We start from the raw sequence: 21,095 nt of genomic DNA, 5'->3' as shown, positions 1-21,095 counted from the left end.
TTTGAGCCCTAATTATACAACGTCTGCCAACTGTAATCCTCCGGCATAAAGCTGCTGTTTGAAACACTGACCTATTAATACCGCATATCTCTGGATCTGAACTTCGCTTTGAAATCTCATTTTCCTCAGCGGTTTCTCTGTGAGTGAATGTCTGCTTCTGCATTTTCAAAAAAAAATTGTACTTTGTGCTTCTTTCATTCTTTCTCTGTCTCATTTCCTCTTTCTCTCCATTTGGCTTCAATAGTGTTCATCAGAGTTCTTAAGTGCTTTAGGAGATCTGAATTAAACGAAACCATTTAGAAATGTTGTTAGATTCTTTGTGTGAGAACATAACACACGTTTAACCCAGACTTGTTTGGCTGAGATGTTATCCATCACATAGCACAGCTTTCCCCAAACTCTCTCTGTGCCAATTCAACACATCTGACATCCTGCACAGAATGACAGATAGACAGATAGATAGATAGACAGATAGATAGATAGATAGATAGATAGATAGATAGATAGATAGATAGATAGATAGATAGATAGATAGACAGACAGACAGACAGACAGACAGACAGACAGACAGACAGATAGATAGATAGATAGATAGATTGATTGATAAAGTGTTTTGCCTTTCTTCTCACTAAAAAAAATCCTTAAAATATGTAATATAATTGTATAAATTATTTTTTAAAACATAAACCTCACTAAATGTTGTTATATTTATGATTAAAAAAACAATATTTAGAAAAATTAACTAAAATAAAGAAATATCAAGTTATATAAATCAGTGCCCAAAGTCAGTCAAGTGGATATTATGTATGCATATTTCCTTCAAAAGCCTGTCATAGTCTGACGCTGATGGAAGCCGTGTGTCGCTCCCTAGGTGAGTTTGGTGAGGTTTGCAGTGGCCGTCTGAAGCTCCCCAGCAAGAGAGAAATCTACGTGGCCATCAAAAGTCTAAAGGCAGGATACTCCGAAAAGCAGAGGCGGGACTTCCTGAGCGAGGCCAGCATCATGGGACAGTTCGACCATCCCAACATCATCCGACTGGAGGGAGTCGTTACCAGATGTAAGTGACTGACATGTTCTTTCTTGTTCACCTTCACCCAAAGGCTTTTAAAATGATCGACTGAAACATTTAAGTAACCATACACTGCATTATAAACACTGAGGGAAAAATAAGCTGTTCTCAAAAGGGCTTTCAGATTTCAATTGCACACTTGAGTTCATTGCTCAGTGCGTGGTTGAATAGCGCAAGTGTGACAAAAAATGATTATTGTGACTACACCAACAACCTTTTTCCGCCACAGTGGTCACAAAGTGTTTTCATGGCATTGTGATTAAGAGGCAGATGGAGGTGTGCTGTATACTCACTGATGTGCTCAGTCTTGGGGAGGACAGGAACAGAGCTCCACTGTTCCACCTGAATGGATCTGTTGAGTTGGATCTGACCACACAAGAGTATTGGCTCGCTACAGCAGATGTATTGCAGAGCAAGCCTAGATTCTCAGTTAAAGCTTGACTAAACATTCTTGCTCTGAATGTACCCGTTAACTGTTTACTTTTCATTAGGGAATGTTTGGCTCCTTGAAAACTTTTCATTAGGGAATGTTATGCAGGACGTTGACATTACATTAAAAAATAATATTAAGTAAACCTAAGTGTTAAATGTCTTTTCGAATTGTATTTGTTGAGAAGAGGTCTGTTACTTTGCAAATGGATTTTCACCTGGTAGATTATCTTTTTTTTTTTTTTTTTTTACTTGGGCCGTAAGGCAACCCCACCAAAAAAAAAAAAAAAAAAAAAACCCTAGCAAAAGTATAGGAGCCAGTGTTAGTACAATTGAGATACTATTATAGTTTTTTTATACATATTTTTGGAATAGTTTTATTTTTTGATAATTTTTAGTTAAAGTTTTAGTAATTTTGTTGTGTGTTTTGTCAATTTTATATGTTTTAAAATTATGTCTGTATAGTTTCTTAATAATTTTTTTTTTAGTTTTAGTTTGAGTTATTTTTGTACATCAAGTTAAAAAAAATAACATGAGAAATGTGCCCATGGCAACTAGCGGGAATAAAATGAGTTTAAGTTTGTTCTATTTTATTATATTTCAATTAATAATATTATTATTTTTAAAAAGTAAAAAATTTGTTTTAGTTTCATTTAACTGTAATAACCCTGATAGGAACATGCAAAAAAAAAAAAAAAAAAAAACACTCAGAACATTCTGTCAGTGACATTTGCACGTTTGAATACCACTAGTATTTTGAGTAGAATGTGATAATATTGTTGGCTTTTAAACATTAAGTAGTATTAGCAACATGGAGAACATTACAAATCAACATTCTTACTAAGTTGTTAATGCAAAGAATGTTGTTAGGAATGTTGTACTAACCTTTAAATAGCATTATAGACATTTTATTATTCTTACAACCAAAAGGAAATACTTGTAAAATTTTAGGACATAAATTTGTTATCTGGGAACTTAATGTGAGGCCACTTTCTTCCAGCGTATTAGATTCTTTGTTTGTTTTTCCTTTTAATCATTTGTTTCTCCAATCTTTGACTGCCATTTGCACGTATATGTTTGTGGCCTATTGCCGTTGTCTAAATTGGATCTTAATCGCAGACAGAGATAGACTTACACTGGGTTATGCGTGTTGGAAACCTTTAAGAGTTTCATTATCTCATCAGTAATGGGGAAGAGCTTATCAAAGAACTTCAGCTTTCACCAGACGCCAAACAAAAACCCTTTCTTTCAAGTGTCATTATGACTGAACCAACGTCTGCGACTCTCCACACTACCTATAGAGCACAACAATGAAAGTATGCATATTTATGACTGCATGAATATTAATCATTTAAATAGTTAATTGGATGTGTTTTAAATGTCATAAATATTCAGCAGCGCACATATGAACAGCGAAGTCTCGACATTTCTTATTCATTTTTCGCTCTGTTCTCTCTAATGCGGAATGCTAATTTTGACCTTTTGTTAGCATTGGTTTGTGCAGTTTACAGAACTATTTTCTCTGTAAATCGAGTTTGCTTTTCATTTTGAAAAGGCAGACGCTGCCTAATTGCCTGTCTTCCAGTTATAAGTGGTGTATTTATGTTCTGAGCAAATATCAGGGGCTCAGGGTTAAAGCTCAGTTCAGTATCTCTCGGAGCACGCAGACTATTTGGAAGAACAAAGTAGCGGTTTAAGTGAGAGTAATGCATTCAACATTGGGGTGCACTTTGACCTCTGTCTTCATGGAATAGACCGGTCCTCTCTCGGAATCTAAAAAAAGCCTGATTTTGACAGGGTAAAAGAGAGTTTAGAGGAAGATGTAGAGGGAAAAAATGAGACATTCTTAGAAAAAAGCATGAGGGCATAGAAATGTACACCGCTTATGTTTACTAATTTTAGAATCTGCAGGATGTTTGTCATGTAAAAAAGATATCTTTGATTTGACTCTTTGTTACAGTGTAATTACATTGTAATTACAGTGTAAATACAGTGTAAATAGAGTGTAATACATTTACACTAAGTACTAAGTAATATTAATTAACAACATGTACTTACTATAGGGTTAGTGTTAGGATAAGGGTAATTATGCTTAATTTACTGTTATTTCTACAGTAAGTACATGTAAAACTTCTGATCAAGCTATTTGACATATTCTTACATATAAAAACTGAATTTACACTTTTGCGTAAGATATTATTTTTGTGATAATTTGTCTTGTGGTATATACTTAAACATCTTAATTTTAACTAAGCATCTTACAGATTTTTGAAGGGTAAAGTGATAGTCATGTCACTGTCCATATGGCCGCATGTACTCTGGCCTTGGGAGTGTAAATAGTTGCACGTATGACAGCGAAGAGAGGGAATTTCACAGATCACTGCTCTGCAGGTCAGTGGCTGCAGGGCCGAGGAGAGGGCAAGGGAACATCAGGGACAACTCGCTAACCTTTAACTCCAAACAGTTATTCAAAACATCCATTTCTAACAGCTCTCAGCATTAAAATCCTTCTATTTTGTTCAACCTTTAAAAACCTAAAATATATGCTGGGTGGTGTCTCAATATACCACTGCATGATCATTGCTTAGCTCCTTCGCTAATGGTGTCTGATTCATAAATGAGTCGTAATTTTTATTCATTTCCATGGATGAAAAGATATTGAAATCATTTTTATAGTGAATATATGTCCTTTTATTTTTGCTCGGCTCTAAAATATTTAATAAAATATTTCATTGGCACGCAGACTCTTTGGATGAATAAAGTAGCAGTTTAAGTGAAAGTGAAATGCATTCAGTCTAAGGCTACAGTCTCTAAAAAAAATCATTGTAGAATAATGTTTAAAAATCCAGCAATCTCAAAGGACTACAAAAAAAATAGTAAATGCTGATAAACAGTGATAAACAGCAGTATTTAATACAATAACATGTATTTTACTATAAAAATGTAATGTAAAATGTTGTGCAGGAACTTCTGGGAACTCAAATGAGTCAATCAAGTTTTAACAGTTTTTTTTTTTTTTTATAAACAAGGCTGCCACCAAATAGTCAACTAAACATTAGTCGACAAGAAGAGGCTTAGTCGACCAAATGTTAATAGGCCTATGTCACGAAAAAATTGAAGACCGGAAGTACGTCTTTTAGTAGGGATACGGCTCTTCCGGTTAGCGTTTTACAATGGCAGAGTCCATATATACCGCTGGATCAAATCTCTCCGCAACCTGCTTTAAGTCACATATGACGATGTGGTTCGGATGGTAAATGAAAATTCTCAAGTGGAAACGTCGAAACTGAGGAAAGGGTACAAGTTCTTCTGAGAGAAATTCATTTTCAATTACAGAGGTAAGTGTTTGAATTCCGCCGCCAGTAAGGTAAACGTTTCTATGGTAACAGTGAGTTGGACCAATCAGCAGACGTTGCTGCTCCGCTTAGGATTGTGGGTACTGTAGTTTTTTTTTCATAAGATCGCGGATAAAACATGTTTTTCTTAAAACAAGGTTGATTTCATACGAACTTATAGATTCTACAGGAGCAAAAACCTTTGTTTCACAAACTCATAGCTCGTGGTCAGTCTACCTCGGATGGTTTAGACATTATGGCAGATAATCCAAATCCTTATAGAGAAATAATGTTGACCGGAAGTTCTGAATCCCTACTCCGCGTTCCGGAAGCAGGAAGTGTGACATAGGCCTATTAGCAGAGAATGTCTAATATGGCGAGAAGTTTCACTCTCACTACACTTCCGGCTTCTGAACTGGTTGCAGTTCCTCTCTGATTCCATATGAGGGCGCTCACAGGACGAGTGCAGAATGAATGGAGGTCAATGGCGGTATACCCCTCAAAATCCACTTTTCTCAGGATATAATTTTTTGTCTAGTAATTTGAATGTTGTATTCGAAAGGAGATGCAAAGAAAGTACACATTGCTGGGTGTTCGATTTTTTAGAGTCACTTATTTGCTTTAAAAAGTCTTTCAAAATGTCAATGACGTCAGAATGCTGACGTCATTAGCAGAATGCTAGCGTGTTATGGGCAACAACAACTCAACCTGTAAGAAATCGAAACGACATAAGTACTCGTTCATTCAACTTTCGACCTAAAACCCATGTTGAACTTGCAAAATCTACAATCAGATCTGAGATTTCTCAACGGCAATCGGGTGAAAGAGACAAATTTAGCCGTCTAGCCCCATTGACTCCCATTCATTTTGCACTCATGGCGAGCGCCCCCAGTGGAACTCTGGTGGTACTACAACCAAAATTCGGTACAATAGGGCTTAATAGGGAGTGGGCAGGCTCTCCGTAGACGGGCTCTGCTATTAGTCAGTTGTGAAAAGAAACCGCTCGCAAAGACCCGCCCCTTTAGTTACTGTTGCTATGTCCGACAAGCCATTCCGCTCTCACGCCACACATCATGTTCTCACGCAATGAAAAATACATCACGGAGCAAAGAGGACACTGACAATGCGTCGACAGACAGGACAGAGCAGGTTACGTTTGATATGAAACAAAGTCTGAACTTTCAAATTAGAATTTTTTTTTAGTAATTTAAACAATAATTACAGTTTTGTGGCTCTTTAAAGTGTCGTGACTGTATCACCTCAGTTGAAGCTGCTCGTGAAACGATCATCTCTTCCTTCAAGTTAATTGATAGCATCAAATTAACATGAATGAACATCAGAAGGAATGTTGTTTCAACCGCGGAAAGACGCCAATACACTATTTTTCAAGTTCAAATCCACCGACGTTTATTTATGTTATGATGATGAGGAAGGAGAACCCAGGCGCAGACAAAGTACACTAAACACGATTTATTAGGCAAAAAAGGGGAAAATAAAGCCCACAATGGGGTAAAACAAGACAAGACTGAGGATACTAACTAGACTATAAACTTGACAGAAGTCTAGACACTAACTAACAGCAAATACACAAACAGGATCTTCACAGGACTCGTAACGAAGACAGGATACTCACAGGAACTATTTTGCAATGACTCACATGAAATAATAGCACAGGCAAGATTCACAGAGTAACATCACAGCAGTATTCACAATGAACCGACACAGGACAAAACACAAGGGGATTAAATAGGGAGAAACTAATGAGGGAAACAGGTGACGGCGATGATACAATAATGATAACAAGATGAGATAACAAGGGGGCGGGGTTACATGACGAGACAACGCAAGCACACAGCCAAACAAATGGCCATGTGCTTACACACAAAACATGGGCCTGTCATGATCCTGCCTCAAGACCAGGGAAAATCAGAGACAAGGCAGAATCATGACAGAACCCCTCCCTTAAGGAGCGGCTTCCAGACGCTCCCCAAGGGAACACTAAACACGTGACATGACGGACTGAGACATGGACACAAACCAACAAAACATGACAAAAACCAACAACGGCAAACATGAATAAACAATAGCAGGGTTGGGGTGAAAAATCAAAAACAACAGACAAGGCAGAGGAGGTGGAGACAACACAGAGTTCATGGAGGAATGTCCAGGGTGGGTGGGTGGGACTGTGGTCTTGGGTGGACAGGACGATGGCTGAGGACGAGGGGTCCGGGCAGACTTGGATGGGGAAACACGAGGAACAGTCTTAGGGGAAACAGACCGGGGTGAAGTGGTGACAGGGGTGTCCGGGGAAACAAACAGAGGTCGGGTGACAGCTGGTACGGGGCTGGACACATTAGCTGGGACAGGGCTGGACACATTAGCTGGGACAGGGCTGGACACAGACATCCTCCAGTCTGCTGGGACAGGGCTGGACACATTAGTTGGGACAGGACTGGACACAGACATCCTCCAGTCTGCTGGGACAGGGCTGGACACATTAGTTGGGACAGGACTGGACACATCTGCTGGGACAGGACTGGACACATTAGTTGGGACAGGACTGGACACATCTGCTGGGACAGGACTGGACACATTAGTTGGGACAGGACTGGACACATTAGCAGGAACAGTGCAAGCGGTGGCTGACTTAGGAACAGCGCTCTGGGTGGCTGGCCTCAGATCAACACTGGCTGCAGCTGACTCAGGAACCGGATCTCTTGCAGCTGTGGATTCCGGACTAGAGGACTTGACAGGACAGACAGGGACATCAAGGATCTTGACAAGAGCGGTAAGATAGTCAGATACGGCTCGAGCAGCTAAGACGACAGGCATTGTCTTAGGGGTAGAAACAGCTTGAAGAATCTCTTTAGCTGCTAAGTCGGCCGCAACTCTCTCAGCAGATCCGGGAATAGCACCTGCAGCAGCGGGCTCCGGGACGGCGCCTGGGACAGCGCTTGCAGCAGTGGGCTCCGGGACGGCGCCTGGGACAGCGCTTGCAGCAGTGGGCTCCGGGACGGCGCCTGGGACAGCGCTTGCAGCAGCGGGCTCCGGGACGGCGCCTGGGACAGCGCTTGCAGCAGCGGGCTCTGGAACAGCGCTTGCAGTAGCGGGCTCTGGAACAGCGCTTGGGACAGCGCTTGCAGTAGCGGGCTCTGGAACAGCGCTTGCAGTAGCGGGCTCTGGAACAGCGCTTGCAGTAGCGGGCTCTGGAACAGCGCTTGGGACAACCTGAGATGAAGAGCGAGAGGCTCCCTTTCTCTTCTTTCTCCTTGGTCGCGAAGCCGAATCCGTAGCTGGACTAGCGACCAGTTGGAGATGTTCAGCTGGAACCGCAACAGGAGCAGGGATGGCGTTCTCGGGCAGCGCTGACTCGGTCGAGGAAGACTCAGACGGGGAATCCCAGGAAACTCGTCTCCCTCGTTTACCATGGAGGACAATGGGAGCAGAAGGGGCCTCAGGAGAGGTGGAACCATCCGGATCACCAAGGGCAACAACGCCCAGGACACGACCCTCTGGGATCACAGGTAGCGAGGCAGATGGAGAGAAGACAGAGCCCCGCAACTCCCTTCGTGACAGGCCGTCCACCATGTCAGAAAACGGGCGATCTATCAACCTCTCCCGTTCAGCCAGAGGAGGAGGAGCGTTGAGACCCGCTATGAAGTAGCGGTTGAGAAGGATATCAGGGAGGAAGAGCCGCTTCTCATTCGCGACCCGGGCATACTCCCTTATCGAAAGCTCTCCCTGGGAGGGGATCGGGAGTTTGCCCCTCTTCGAGTCGGCGATGGTCCTGTGCCACCACTCCTTAAGAAGGTCCGACTGAGACTCGACGGGCGAGGACCTTCTGTCTGCTGGGTTCGAAGATGGTCGGTTCATTCTGTTATGATGATGAGGAAGGAGAACCCAGGCGCAGACAAAGTACACTAAACACGATTTATTATAGGCAAAAAAGGGGAAAATAAAGCCCACAATGGGGTAAAACAAGACAAGACTGAGGATACTAACTAGACTATAAACTTGACAGAAGTCTAGACACTAACTAACAGCAAATACACAAACAGGATCTTCACAGGACTCGTAACGAAGACAGGATACTCACAGGAACTATTTTGCAATGACTCACATGAAATAATAGCACAGGCAAGATTCACAGAGTAACATCACAGCAGTATTCACAATGAACCGACACAGGACAGAAAACACAAGGGGATTAAATAGGCAGAAACTAATGAGGGAAACAGGTGACGGCGATGATACAATAATGATAACAAGATGAGATAACAAGGGGGCGGGGTTACATGACGAGACAACGCAAGCACACAGCCAAACAAATGGCCATGTGCTTACACACAAAACATGGGCCTGTCATGATCCTGCCTCAAGACCAGGGAAAATCAGAGACAAGGCAGAATCATGACAATTTACTAATTCTCCTGACTGCTTTGTCAGACAAAATAGCAGATTCGGCGGATGGCCGATTATGATTTGTCAGATCGTCTGTTAAACTCGCTGCGTAGGATGTTCACCTATAATTCATCAACCTCAAAAATGGCTTATCATTCGTAATGATTATCATATCGTAAGTAGTAGCCAACGTTAGCCAGTTTACATGGCCGCTCGCTTTAACGTCAGTGTTAACCTATAAATGTGTGCTATTAATAGGCACATACAGTCTCCAAGTGTTTGTGCGGAGTACGGAAACTGAATTAGTACCGCACTTACTGCGGTAAGTTTAACTTGACCTGCATTTCTCTCTATAGACACATCTATTATACTGGGTAGATGACGAATTGGCGTCATCAACTTCATCTTTGCAGCCAACACTGACCAAGAAAAAACTAGTTTATTAATAAATTAACAAAATGTCCAGACAGTCTCCTCTCTTTTTTTCCCCCCAACACATTCATAATCATTACTTTTGCCGGTGCGCTGCAGCAAGCTTTATGTGTGCGTTCATTATTATGGTTCAGTATTTCTTATAATGTTAGAAATGTTACATATAATACTCTTTTCAGGCCTGAAACTGAGACCATTTTCCAAAATGATTCTGGCCTCCCAATGTTATCTTTCAGGGCTCATTTTAGTAATGTACAGAAAGATGCTTTTGTAAATGTAGTTTTTATTGTGTGTGTGTTTTTTTCTTTCTGCTTGTGGGCTCCCTGATCAACAAATCCAAAACAGAGGCCCAATCAACAGCGCTTTATCAGAATAATGTTCCAAACCCTCCCTTTCACTGTGATTGCTTCCATTGTTATGTAGATGGTGGGTATGGTGCGACTAAAAGAAATCTTTGGAAATAGCCCTTTTAATTGCTATCTCGTCATTTGTCAGAAAAGTTATGATCTTTCCGTATCTCTCATTTCCTCCTTTATGTGCCAACAATCGCCTAATCTGGAAGCATTCAATTTGGAGGAGGCTATCATCTCCTCTCATCGCACTCTTTCCACCGCAAAGGATTTTCCTCCTAACGAAGTGGCTGCTATTTCGAGAAAGCATTCATTAAAGCCGCCGCTCTTTTGTTTAGGGGACAATGAGAGTTTAAAGTCTTGCGGAGACTCTTGTGTTAAATTGCGTTAACTCTTGTGGTAGATTAAGGGCTGCGATGTGCCTCCGTGTCTCTGTGCTGTTCTTGGAACGGACTTGTAAAGCAACTCAGTGCTAAGTACATCATGTGTCATTTAGTTAAAACACCATTTGGAAAATCGATAAGATTGTAAAGTTGAAGAACAGCGTCTTTTGTTCTTTTGTTCATAATCGTAGTGGGAGGACACAAAGTGGGCCGTCGGGGTATCAACCTGGTCAATATCTCTTTAATCCTATAAGTTAGTACCTTGTAGATCAAAGCCAGGAATATATGGAGATATGAGTTCTGCTGTTCCCACAGTAACCGCTGTCGAACTAAATAAAACCGCTTTAATGGGGGTGTAAAATCAATACTCTATTTGCAATAGGGGTTCTCGCCTTGTGGGTGAGCCAGCATTGAGAATAGCCCAATCTGCTTGCCTGATTTGAGCTTGTTAAAGGGTGTCACTGCTGGGGTCCTGATGGGACGACTGCAGGCCACATGTAAAACCTCTTGTGTGCCGCTCTACACACAAACATATGTTTATACACGAGTGTTCAAGCTGGTGTGCCTCTCTCCCCATTCGCAATTACCCAATCCGCCTCGTATCTGATCAATTTTTTATCGCCTACACACACACAAACACTCTAGATGTCAAATCACCTGCTACAAAGGTCTGTTTCCTTTAATGATTATCCTACAGTCCTGGTTAGTGCTAAATCACAGGGGCATTGCATTACACAGATGAGGTGTTATGTGATATTGATTACTTGAGTTTGTTGCAGGTATTCATTTTATTTTTTATTTTTTTATTTTTACGGAACCTGCAATACAAACATGTAGGTCAGAGGGACTCCCCTGGGAATAGATTTATCCGGCAATTTTCCCCGGTAAGTATGTATAGAGTTCAAGAGATTCTGTGCAAAATGCCTTTGACAGCAGCGTGCTGTGACAGCTTTATCTAAGTGGATATGTTTTTAAAATCTCTGTCCTAGATATCACAACACATGTAGACCTGAATCCAATCTGTTATTTTCATCAGAGACAATGACAGCTTAGTCTTTATTTCGTGCCATTAATAGTCACTATTACATTTTACATTTATTCATTAATCAGAAACTTTTTATCCAAGACGACGACAGTGCAACAACATAAGTGATTCATAATTAATTTTTTTGTGTCTTTACATGTTTCTTTAAGGTAGTGAGGGATCAGCAGTTGGGAAAATCATTCGATCAAAGTTTTAAAAAACTAATTTTGAGATATTTATTTATTTACATTACTGTTAAAACATTTTGGAAGTTTTTTTGTGTTTTTGAAAGAAGCCACTTATGCTTATGCCCTTAGTTAATTTGATGTTATTACAGTTTAAAAGTACTGTTTACTATTTTAATATACTTTAAAATATAATTTTGTCAAATTTCAAATGACCCTTCACAAATCATTGTGCTTAACATACCCTATTGTTATCAATATTGAAAATAAAGTGGAGTTGATTCTATTATTTTAAATATAATTTATGTTACAATGTAAAAGTCTTTATTGTCACTTTTGAGTGTTTTTGCTTATTTCTGTAGTGACTTTTCATAACTTTTTTTTTTTATTTCTCAAAGTTTGTTCTTAACCCATAATGGCATCATAATATCACTGAAAAAAAAAAAAAAGTCATAGAAAAGGACTTAAAGGGATAGTTTACCCAAAAATGAAAATTCTGTCATCATTTACTGCGAGATCTGCTTGGTTACAAACATTCTTTCAAATACCTTCCTTTGTGTACAGCAGAATATATATCTTTATACAGGTTTAGAACAACTTAAGGGTGGGTAAATTATGACAGAATTTTCATTTTTGGGTGAACTATCCCTTTAATTCTAAAACGCAACAGAAAACAATGCAATGCGTAATTCAATATGGGGAAACGCTTATGAAAAGGAAATCGAGAAAATTATTTTGTATTAACACAGAACATTGTCTTCTAAAGATTCATTTGTAAACCTGCCTTAACTGTATTTAGTGTCACCCTCAGGGTTTTTTGATCTACACAGTATGTAAATCTATAACCTAACCCTGTGTTGAAACTCTAACTAACACACACAGAGCTCATTGTAGATGGCTGCTATTCCAGCCATGCAGGGTTCACGAAGGGTTAAACATATTCTTCTCTTTGTAGAAACAAAGCAGGAAGAGAAGAACGGGTCGTGAGGGTGAAATCACAGAGATATGCCTGCCCTCTGTTCATAAGACATGTGATGCTAATGTAGGAAGCTCTCAATGAGCTCTATTGTGCGCTTTTGTGATAGCGAGCACACATTCTGCACCGGATGGAGATGCTTGTGTGTGCTTGTGCCATAACCTTTTTGTAACTCATCAGGAAAATATGCCACATCAGATGTCCAGATTATCTCTTGATAACGCATGAATTAGAGGGGAAATTAAAAAAAAATCCCCTCAAGGTTGCCAGAGATTAATGTCAAGAGCGGATCTTTCAGAGCTGTTTTCCGAAGAGCTCATAACAAGGAGTGTTTTATTAGTTAAACGCCTGCTGTAATTACGGCTGACGGTTGTTTTAGCACTTAAACTCACGTACAAAATCAATACTAGATGACCTTTCAAAAAGAATTGCCAGACTTTAGTCAAGCGTTGAGTATGAAATTAATTTCCTTGGTAAATTCCAGCTTTTGAAACCAATTCCGATCTGGAGGACACCCGCATTAGAGATTTGATATTTGTTAAAGGCACGTACGTGGTCCTGTTAAATCCTCACATCTGCCCTCGCAGTGTTTAACTGCACGTTCATCTCGTGTTTTTTGTCTCTGGGCTCGGTTGTAGGCTGTTATGCTGAGGTCAGGGCCCCGGGAGGCCCTGTAAGCTTCTCTGATCGGATCCACTGCCTCGGCCACCCGCTCTTTCAGGATCAATGCCAGTTGCCGCTTCAACTGTCTTTCTGATAAAGCAGTCACACACACACACACACACACACAGTGACATCAGATTGCCACCCGTCGCCGTGCCATTCCCAGAACACAGTGTGCCGCGGTCCATTCCCTCTCTTTCTCTTTCTGCGGCTGACAGCTACATTAGTCTGCCTCTGAAAAGTAAAAGCAATTGCAATTTTTTTCCCCCCTTTTTCGGATGAGACATGAGGGGTTAGGTTTGGGGGTGTCGAGGAAGGCATTTATCTCAGTGAGATAGTGATTTAATTTCAGGTGATGTATAACCAGCCAGTTGCCGTGGTGATGCTCAGAGGGGGGTGATCAAACCTGTTTTTCACAAACTCATAGAGGCAAATACTGTATACTGTATATGACTAGAGCACATATCTCTGTATTCCAGAGTGGAGATGTCGGGAATATAAGTCATTTATCAGCACTGACACGGCTAGTGTTTACACGTCCCTGAGAGAGGCAGGAACAACAGCCCACAACTGAGCACTTAAACACTGATACACTGACACACATTCTGTGTACACTAATTTTTTTCTTTTCTTTTTTTAGAGTAGTAACTGGACTTTTTTTTTTTTTGAAAAAATATTTGTCATGCTAAATAAAATCATAAAATAGCTTGAATGTAACTCTAAAACCTTTCCTCATTTAGTATACGTGGTTCTATGAATATGCAAATTAGCCCCGCCTCCAGTTCAAAGATCCACTTGTTGACGATCACACGTTGATGTGATTGGTTACAAGGTAGTTTGCGATTTCCAGCGATTTCAAACCACGTTTTTGAGATTGTCTTTGGTGTTGACTTATGAATTTGCACATGGTTTGTCTTAAAGCATATTAAAAACACCTTAAAGACATATAAACAACATTAAAAGCTTTATTTTCACCACAGGGGAAAAAACTAAGACCATTTGCTCAGCTCCGCCCTCCTTTGTTGCTAACAGACTGTAAAAAAAAAGAAGATTTCAGTGAACAATGTCATTTTCAGTGAAATGTACTAATCAATTAGGATAATATTCTGGACTGGAATGAATTGTTATTGCATATCATTTTTTATCTGCCTTATCTATAAATTGTTAAGTACAGAAAACGAAAAAAGTATTATTATTATTATTTTTATTTATTTTTTATTTTTATTTTTTACCTTAAAATTTTAAAACCATCAAAACACGCAGGTCCTTACATAAGAAAAGAGCAAAAGCTTGACTCTGAAAATGACGGAAAGCATAAATGATGTTATGTGATGCAAACATTTTTTTTTTCAACCAATAAAAATAATTTAGACCTGTTTCTTAAAATGTTGGTAAACTGATTTTAATATTGTGTAATGTATGAAATTTAATCCAATAATGCATTTTATTTGCTTAAGTGAATGTTTATCATTAACACATTTATCTCATCTGGTTGCTAACATGATAACCTATTTCCTGCTATCTGAAGCACTGGATGCCCACTTAGCATTCAGTGTCAGTATATGTATAAGCCTCCTCTGAGGAGACCTACTTACGCTTGGCGTAGGTTCATACAGAGCCTTGATATGCCCCTTTTACAAAGACAAGCATGGTGTACACCACCAGAATCATACGCACTGACTAATCAACAGGCACATTTGACACGGTCATACTACCCCAGCGGTCACGTTTTGATTCGTTCCGTCAAATCTGTACATGGACGCTAAATTGTTGAACTCTCTATGACCTGTGAGTGATATATTTAGGTCAGAGGATTGAGAGAGATATGACAGAGCTTGTTAACCGGGACTCGACAAGGCGCTGGAAAAAATTTTCTGTTTATTTCACTCTGTCGCTTTATTTCAGATATCAGGTTGCAGATGATGCCCTGCGGTAGATTGGTAGCAGCAGAAGTATAACTTATGCCTATAAGTGGGAGTGTGTTTGTAAGACTCTGTTTGACTCATTGTTGCCTTGATATCTACAGAAGCAGCTACCTTGTAAGTGATCATTCATGTAGGATGTCTTCTTGTGTTCAAAACCGCTTAAAGGAATTGAACAGAAGATGCATTTGTCGTCTGAATATGCTAGTCTGTATGTAAATATCCTTATCCCACCCACAGATTTATCTGATTGGTCGGTTTAACATATAGTGTATGTTAAATATAGTGTAACAGTGCCCACCCACTTTTTCAGAGGTCATATTTATGAAAACATTTTCCCCATTCATTTTTTCCCATAGGGATTTTTCAAATGTCTTTGTTAAAGGATTATAATCCACAAACCAAACCTAACTAGCAATGAGGTGAATGACAACATTACAAACTTTGATTTGAAACAAAAAGTATTTGAAAAAGGTACAAGGTACAATAGGTAGGTGTCACGTTTTGGGTTTTGTTTCTTGTTCCTGTCATTGTCATGTTTCTGTGTCTTGTCATGTGATTCCCTGTTTGTCATGTGATCCTGTCATGTGTCTTGTCATTGGTTAATCGTCGAATAATTGGTCACAGGTGTTCCCTTGTCTAGTAATTAGTCTGTGTATTTAACCCTCTGGGGACCAAGGTGTTTTTGGGGCCCTTGAGATGTTCTGACATGCCTTGACATTTGTGCTTTTTTCAGTTATTTATAAACATGTTAATGGCAAAGGTGTAAATTCACTCTATATAGCACAAACAGGGCTACCATAATATGCGAGCAACTTGTATTTAGATGTTTGTATTTTTAAGAGAATAATGTGCGTGGTTATTGGAAAAAATTAAAATTAAAGTTGCTGAATTAAGACCACAAAACACATATTAAATATGTGTCCACAAGACTTTTGACTAATGGATGTTGTCCCTTTGAGTTCTAGCTTCAAAATTATGTGAAAATAGTCTTGCTTTATCGTTCACCAAAAAAAATACATTGATTTAAATGGTGTAAAACAGGTTTTGCTTGGAAAGCCAATATGCGAGGGGGAGGAGTAGTTTACACCTTAGATTACAATGTCCTCTGTTAGATTACAAAACCCACTCTGCATAATGACTCTGCCTAATGAGCCATTCTTTCAGTTGTGACACTGACTGAGCCACAATGCAAGGACAAAAGATGTATTTAGAAGAAGACTTATATTGACCATTTAAGATTTCGCTTACATCTCTCTTGTAAATATGTTTTGCTATTTTATTAAAAATGTTACAATTACAACAATAATTACAATTTCAACAATATTTCAAGTGTACTCTTTCTTTGTAAAAAAGAAAAAGAAAAAAAGATTATAGGCCTACATTTTATCATATGTATTCATTAGTTTGAATATAGCCAACATTGGAACATCTAACATCTTAGTCTATGACTTTATTTTTGACATATATATATATATATATATATATATATATATATATATATATATATATATATATATATATATATATATATATATATATATATAACGTTAGATATGAGCAGAAATTGCTAAACAAAAGCTTATTTGATGTGGCAGTATATTCTACAGTAGCCTAAAAACTGTACCCAAATCTAGTCAACAAGTGACTGACTGTAACGTTGTTTTTATGAAATATTAGGGCATATAAATGCTAATTTGCAGTTTAATACATTGCTTATACAAATACATTTTATTTCAACATATTCCAGTCGATTTTTACTCATCTCAGTAGGCTATAGCAAAGCAGTTTATTCTTTCACACACAGACGTGCGATTTATATTTAGGCTAAACAGTCTTTACAAATATGTACCCTTCATTCATCTCACAGAAAGGCGAGTCATATTATAGAAATGCGATTCATCTTTTTGCGGTTTGCATAGGCCTACACTAACGTTATTCCATAACGTTATTCCACACTTGAGAAAAGAAAACAGCCTACCTCACTCCTCAGCGGGATCTGCTCCTCATATCAGGAGATATTGCTCCTCATATCAGCACTGTTCTGAGGAACCTTTTCTCCATAAGGTAGGCTATATTATGCCTCACTCGATCGCGGCGCGCTTTGTTTACAGCTGATGTGGGCGTTTCACAGGTCTGAAATAGTTCTCAGAATTTGCGTTTGAATAGCACGCGCTCTCCGGGGAGTGGTCACATTCCTGTGAATTAGCTCGTAATGAGCTCGACTGGAGTCGCTCTCTTTTTATACAGATTACAGAAGCTGAGAATATTTGTTTTTTATATAAGTTACTTCATGTAACAGATGCGATCTCAAGCTTTATGCCCGTGGGTCTGTTTGCCTGTTTGACTGAATTTTCGCGGAGTTATAGATCATTTTCGAACGCGTTTCAATTGGGAGTTTACTGACAGAGAGAAGGCAGAACTCGCATCATGTTTATTTTTCTTTATTTGGCAAAAAGCAAAACACTTTATTTTTATTGTGAGTGTACAGGAAAAAAAATAGAAACTGAACAGGATCGATTGATGTATTACACGAAAATGAAAGATCAAAATGAACAGAGCATTTAGTGTTTATTTTCATTGCTAAAAAAAAAAAACGAACAAAACGCGCAGGCGCGTTTTTGGTCCCCAGAGGGTTAAGCTCTCATGTTTGCCATGTGTCTTTGTTCATGTTCTGATTTCCATGCATCGTCATGCCTTTGCTTTATGTTCGATCATGTTTTGGAATTAAAGTTGCACTTGGGTCCTCAACCAGCTTGCCTTCAGTGGTATTCGCTACAGAATACTAGACCAACATGGACCCAGCAATTCGTCTCTTCCGCCTCAGCCAAGATAACCAACCAATTGAAGAATACGTGGAGGAGTTTTCTGGGCTTTGCCATGGGGTAGATTTTGGTGATGAGGTCTTGAAAGACATGTTTCGCCATGGACTTGATGAATCGATTTACTTCCGCATGCCTGCCAATACCACTCACTGCACTCTGGTGCAGTATATGGACTTTGCCCTCTTGTTGAGCAGCTCGTCATTTACTGTGGGCTTTGCGGATGAGGAGCCCTGCAAGCCAACAGTATCCCTTCAGCATGAGCTTCACGTCAAGCCTGCCGAGCCAGAAACCGTTCACGTCAAGCCTGCCAAGCCAGAAACCGTTCGTCAAGCCTGCCGAGCCAGAGACCGTTCACGTCAAGCCTGCCGAGCCAGAAACAGTTTACGTCAAGCCTGCCGAGCCAGAGAACATTCACGTCAAGCCTTCCGAGCCAGAGACCGTTCATGTCAAGCCTGCCGAGCCAGAGACCGTTCACGTCAAGCCTGCCGAGCCAGAGACCGTTCATGTCAAGCCTGCCGAGCCAGAGACCGTTCACGTCAAGCCTGCCGAGCCAGAGACCGTTCACGTCAAGCCTGCTGAGCCAGAGACCGTTCACGTCAAGCCTTCCGAGCCAGAGACCGTTCACGTCAAGCCTTCCGAGCCAGAGACCGTTCACGTGAAGCCTGCCGAGCCAGAGACCGTTCACGTCAAGCCTGCCGAGCCAGAGACCGTTCACGTCAAGCCTTCCGAGCCAGAGACCGTTCACGTGAAGCCTGCCGAGCCAGAGACCGTTCACGTCAAGCCTGCCGAGCCAGAGACCGTTCACGTAAAGCCTGCCAAGCCTGCCGAGCCAGAGACCATTCACGCCGAGCCGGCCGAGCCAGAGACCGTTCACGTCAAGCCTGCCGAGCCAGAGACCGTTCACGTCAAGCCTTCCGAGCCAGAGACCGTTCACGTGAAGCCTGCCGAGCCAGAGACCGTTCACGTCAAGCCTGCCGAGCCAGAGACCGTTCACGTCAAGCCTGCCAAGCCTGCCGAGCCAGAGACCGTTCACGCCGAGCCGGCCGAGCCAGAGACCGTTCACGTCAAGCCTGCCGAGTCAGAGACCGTTCACGTCATGCCTGCCTGTTCACGTCAAGCCTGCCGAGCCAGAGACTGTTCACGCCAGGTCAGCCGTGCCTGTGTCAGCTCCGGATGATACAGCTCTTATGATAGTGGCCACAGCTATTTTGTGTGTGTGGGCAACACACACATCGGCTCCAGCCCACAAGCCTTCGCCCGAGATGGCTGCCACGCCAGTCTCGTCCCGAGAAAATTCAAGAAAACTTCAGCTCCACTAATACTCACAGATCTGTTTTTTTTTAACGGTTAAATCTTTTCTTGTAGTCGCGATGTTATATTGTCATGTTTATGAAAATAAAACTGATTTAAAAAAAACCAGCCCCCACTACATTGGTATTTAAATAGTATAGGCTTATGTTGAACTTTATTCTTGTACAAACAGACGTTGTTGTAGTAGCCTACATAAAGTATTAAATAGAAACGTATCTGAAACGTGTGTATTTGACAAATGTTGCATTTATTTTACTTCAGCTGTGGTAAAGTAGGCTATGCAAACACCACGTGAGTGGTCACTACGGGAAGAACGCGTCTGACTTCACTTCTCCATTTGCAGCTCCTGCACGCGGCAACTCTCACCGATCGGTAACATACAGCCGCAGCTGATGTCGAACACACCTATTGTTTTTTTTTTGGTTTTGTTGGGCGTCTGGAGCTGCCCATAGAGGGGGGGCCATGTCACGTTTTGGGTGTTGTTTTTTGTTCCTGTCATGTTTCTGTGTCTTGTCATGTGATTCCCTGTTTGTCACGTGATCCTGCCATGTGTCTTGTTATTGGTTAATCGTCTGATAATTGGTCACAGGTGTCCCTTGTCTAGTAATTAGTCTGTGTATTTAAGCCCTCATGTTTGCTCTGTGTCTTTGTCTAGTATTGAATGTTCCCTGTAACCACTGTCGTGTAAGTTCATGTTTTGAGTTCCATGCCTCACGCCTCACGCCTCACGCCTCACGCCTCACGCCTCACGCCTCATGCCTCATGCCTTTGCTTTATGTTTGATCATGTTTTGGAATTAAAGTTGCACTTGAGTTACAAACTTGCCATCAGTGGAAATCATTACAGAAGGTGTCTTTATTTGCAGAACACAGCACTGTACAGTTTGATTAGCAAAGCTAAGCTAACATGGTGATCTCTAATGAGAAGCACCAACAATAGCTAGAAACAAATATTGATTGAAATAGTGATGGAAGTAATCAAATGTATGTACATATCCACTTTTTACACTAGTTGGCCAGTTGGATGCTGTTTTAGCATTTGGGTAACATGAGCTATTTTGGAATAAGCAGCATTTTCTTTTGGATCCTTTGTGACAGAAGTACAATTATAATGCCTTAAAATGCTGTAAGCAGCTCATTAGGTTTTGAAACAGTTATGGAAATGAATGAACTTCCACATGTACACAGTATGTTATGATTACAATGTCACATTTGAGAGGTTGTTTCTCAGGTCAGTTAATAGATTAATACTTGCAGTTGTGGTGTGTTCAGTTGACTGACTAATGTTGTTTTCTTAGTTTGGGGTCTGGAGCTTTGCCTCAGTCATTTGTAAAACAAACTTTGTGCACTGTTAAGCGTTAAACTGTCGAGATTACTGGAGATCTTCCTCTTGCTATCTACCACCGATCCATCACTGCTCATGCCCACCTCAACAGGTGCTGTGCCCTCCCATCGGCTCTCATTGACAGTCCTGCCCGCCCATCATGGCAACAAAGCTCTCTAATTGGTTCTCAGTGGATTATCCAGGGTTAATTAACTGCTGTCTTTGATGGTGGAAGGCTCTGATGAAGGTCTGTCATGCTGAATAATGGGGCTGCCCGGGACAGAGGCTGAGACTGTGGCCAGGGTTTCGCCTCCTCTCTTCTCTCCTTCATTCCTGTGTTTCAGCATCTTAGCTATAAAGGATTAATGACACCATTACCATGATTTATTTCTGTGTGGATTTTTGTAGAATCATCAATCTGTTAGGACATTTTATGTTTTTTTCCTTCCATCTAGGCTGATGGTAAA

The 21,095-nt window shown here is 40.6% G+C and overlaps 1 protein-coding gene across 1 annotated transcript in view; it reads left to right on the top strand.

Annotated features, from left to right (window-relative positions):
* epha4b (eph receptor A4b) overlaps positions 1–21,095 on the top strand; it is a 138,936-nt gene that overhangs the window by 105,904 nt on the left and 11,937 nt on the right. The window contains exon 11 of the mRNA XM_081374875.1: positions 872–1,057. Coding sequence (XP_081231001.1) covers positions 872–1,057 — 186 coding nt within the window. The remainder of the gene's footprint in view (positions 1–871; positions 1,058–21,095) is intronic.

Source organism: Scardinius erythrophthalmus (genome assembly GCF_964197995.2).
Source record: "Scardinius erythrophthalmus genome assembly, chromosome: 9".
NCBI classification, from domain to species: Eukaryota; Metazoa; Chordata; class Actinopteri; order Cypriniformes; family Leuciscidae; genus Scardinius; species Scardinius erythrophthalmus.
This window is presented reverse-complemented; position numbering and strand designations above follow the sequence as displayed.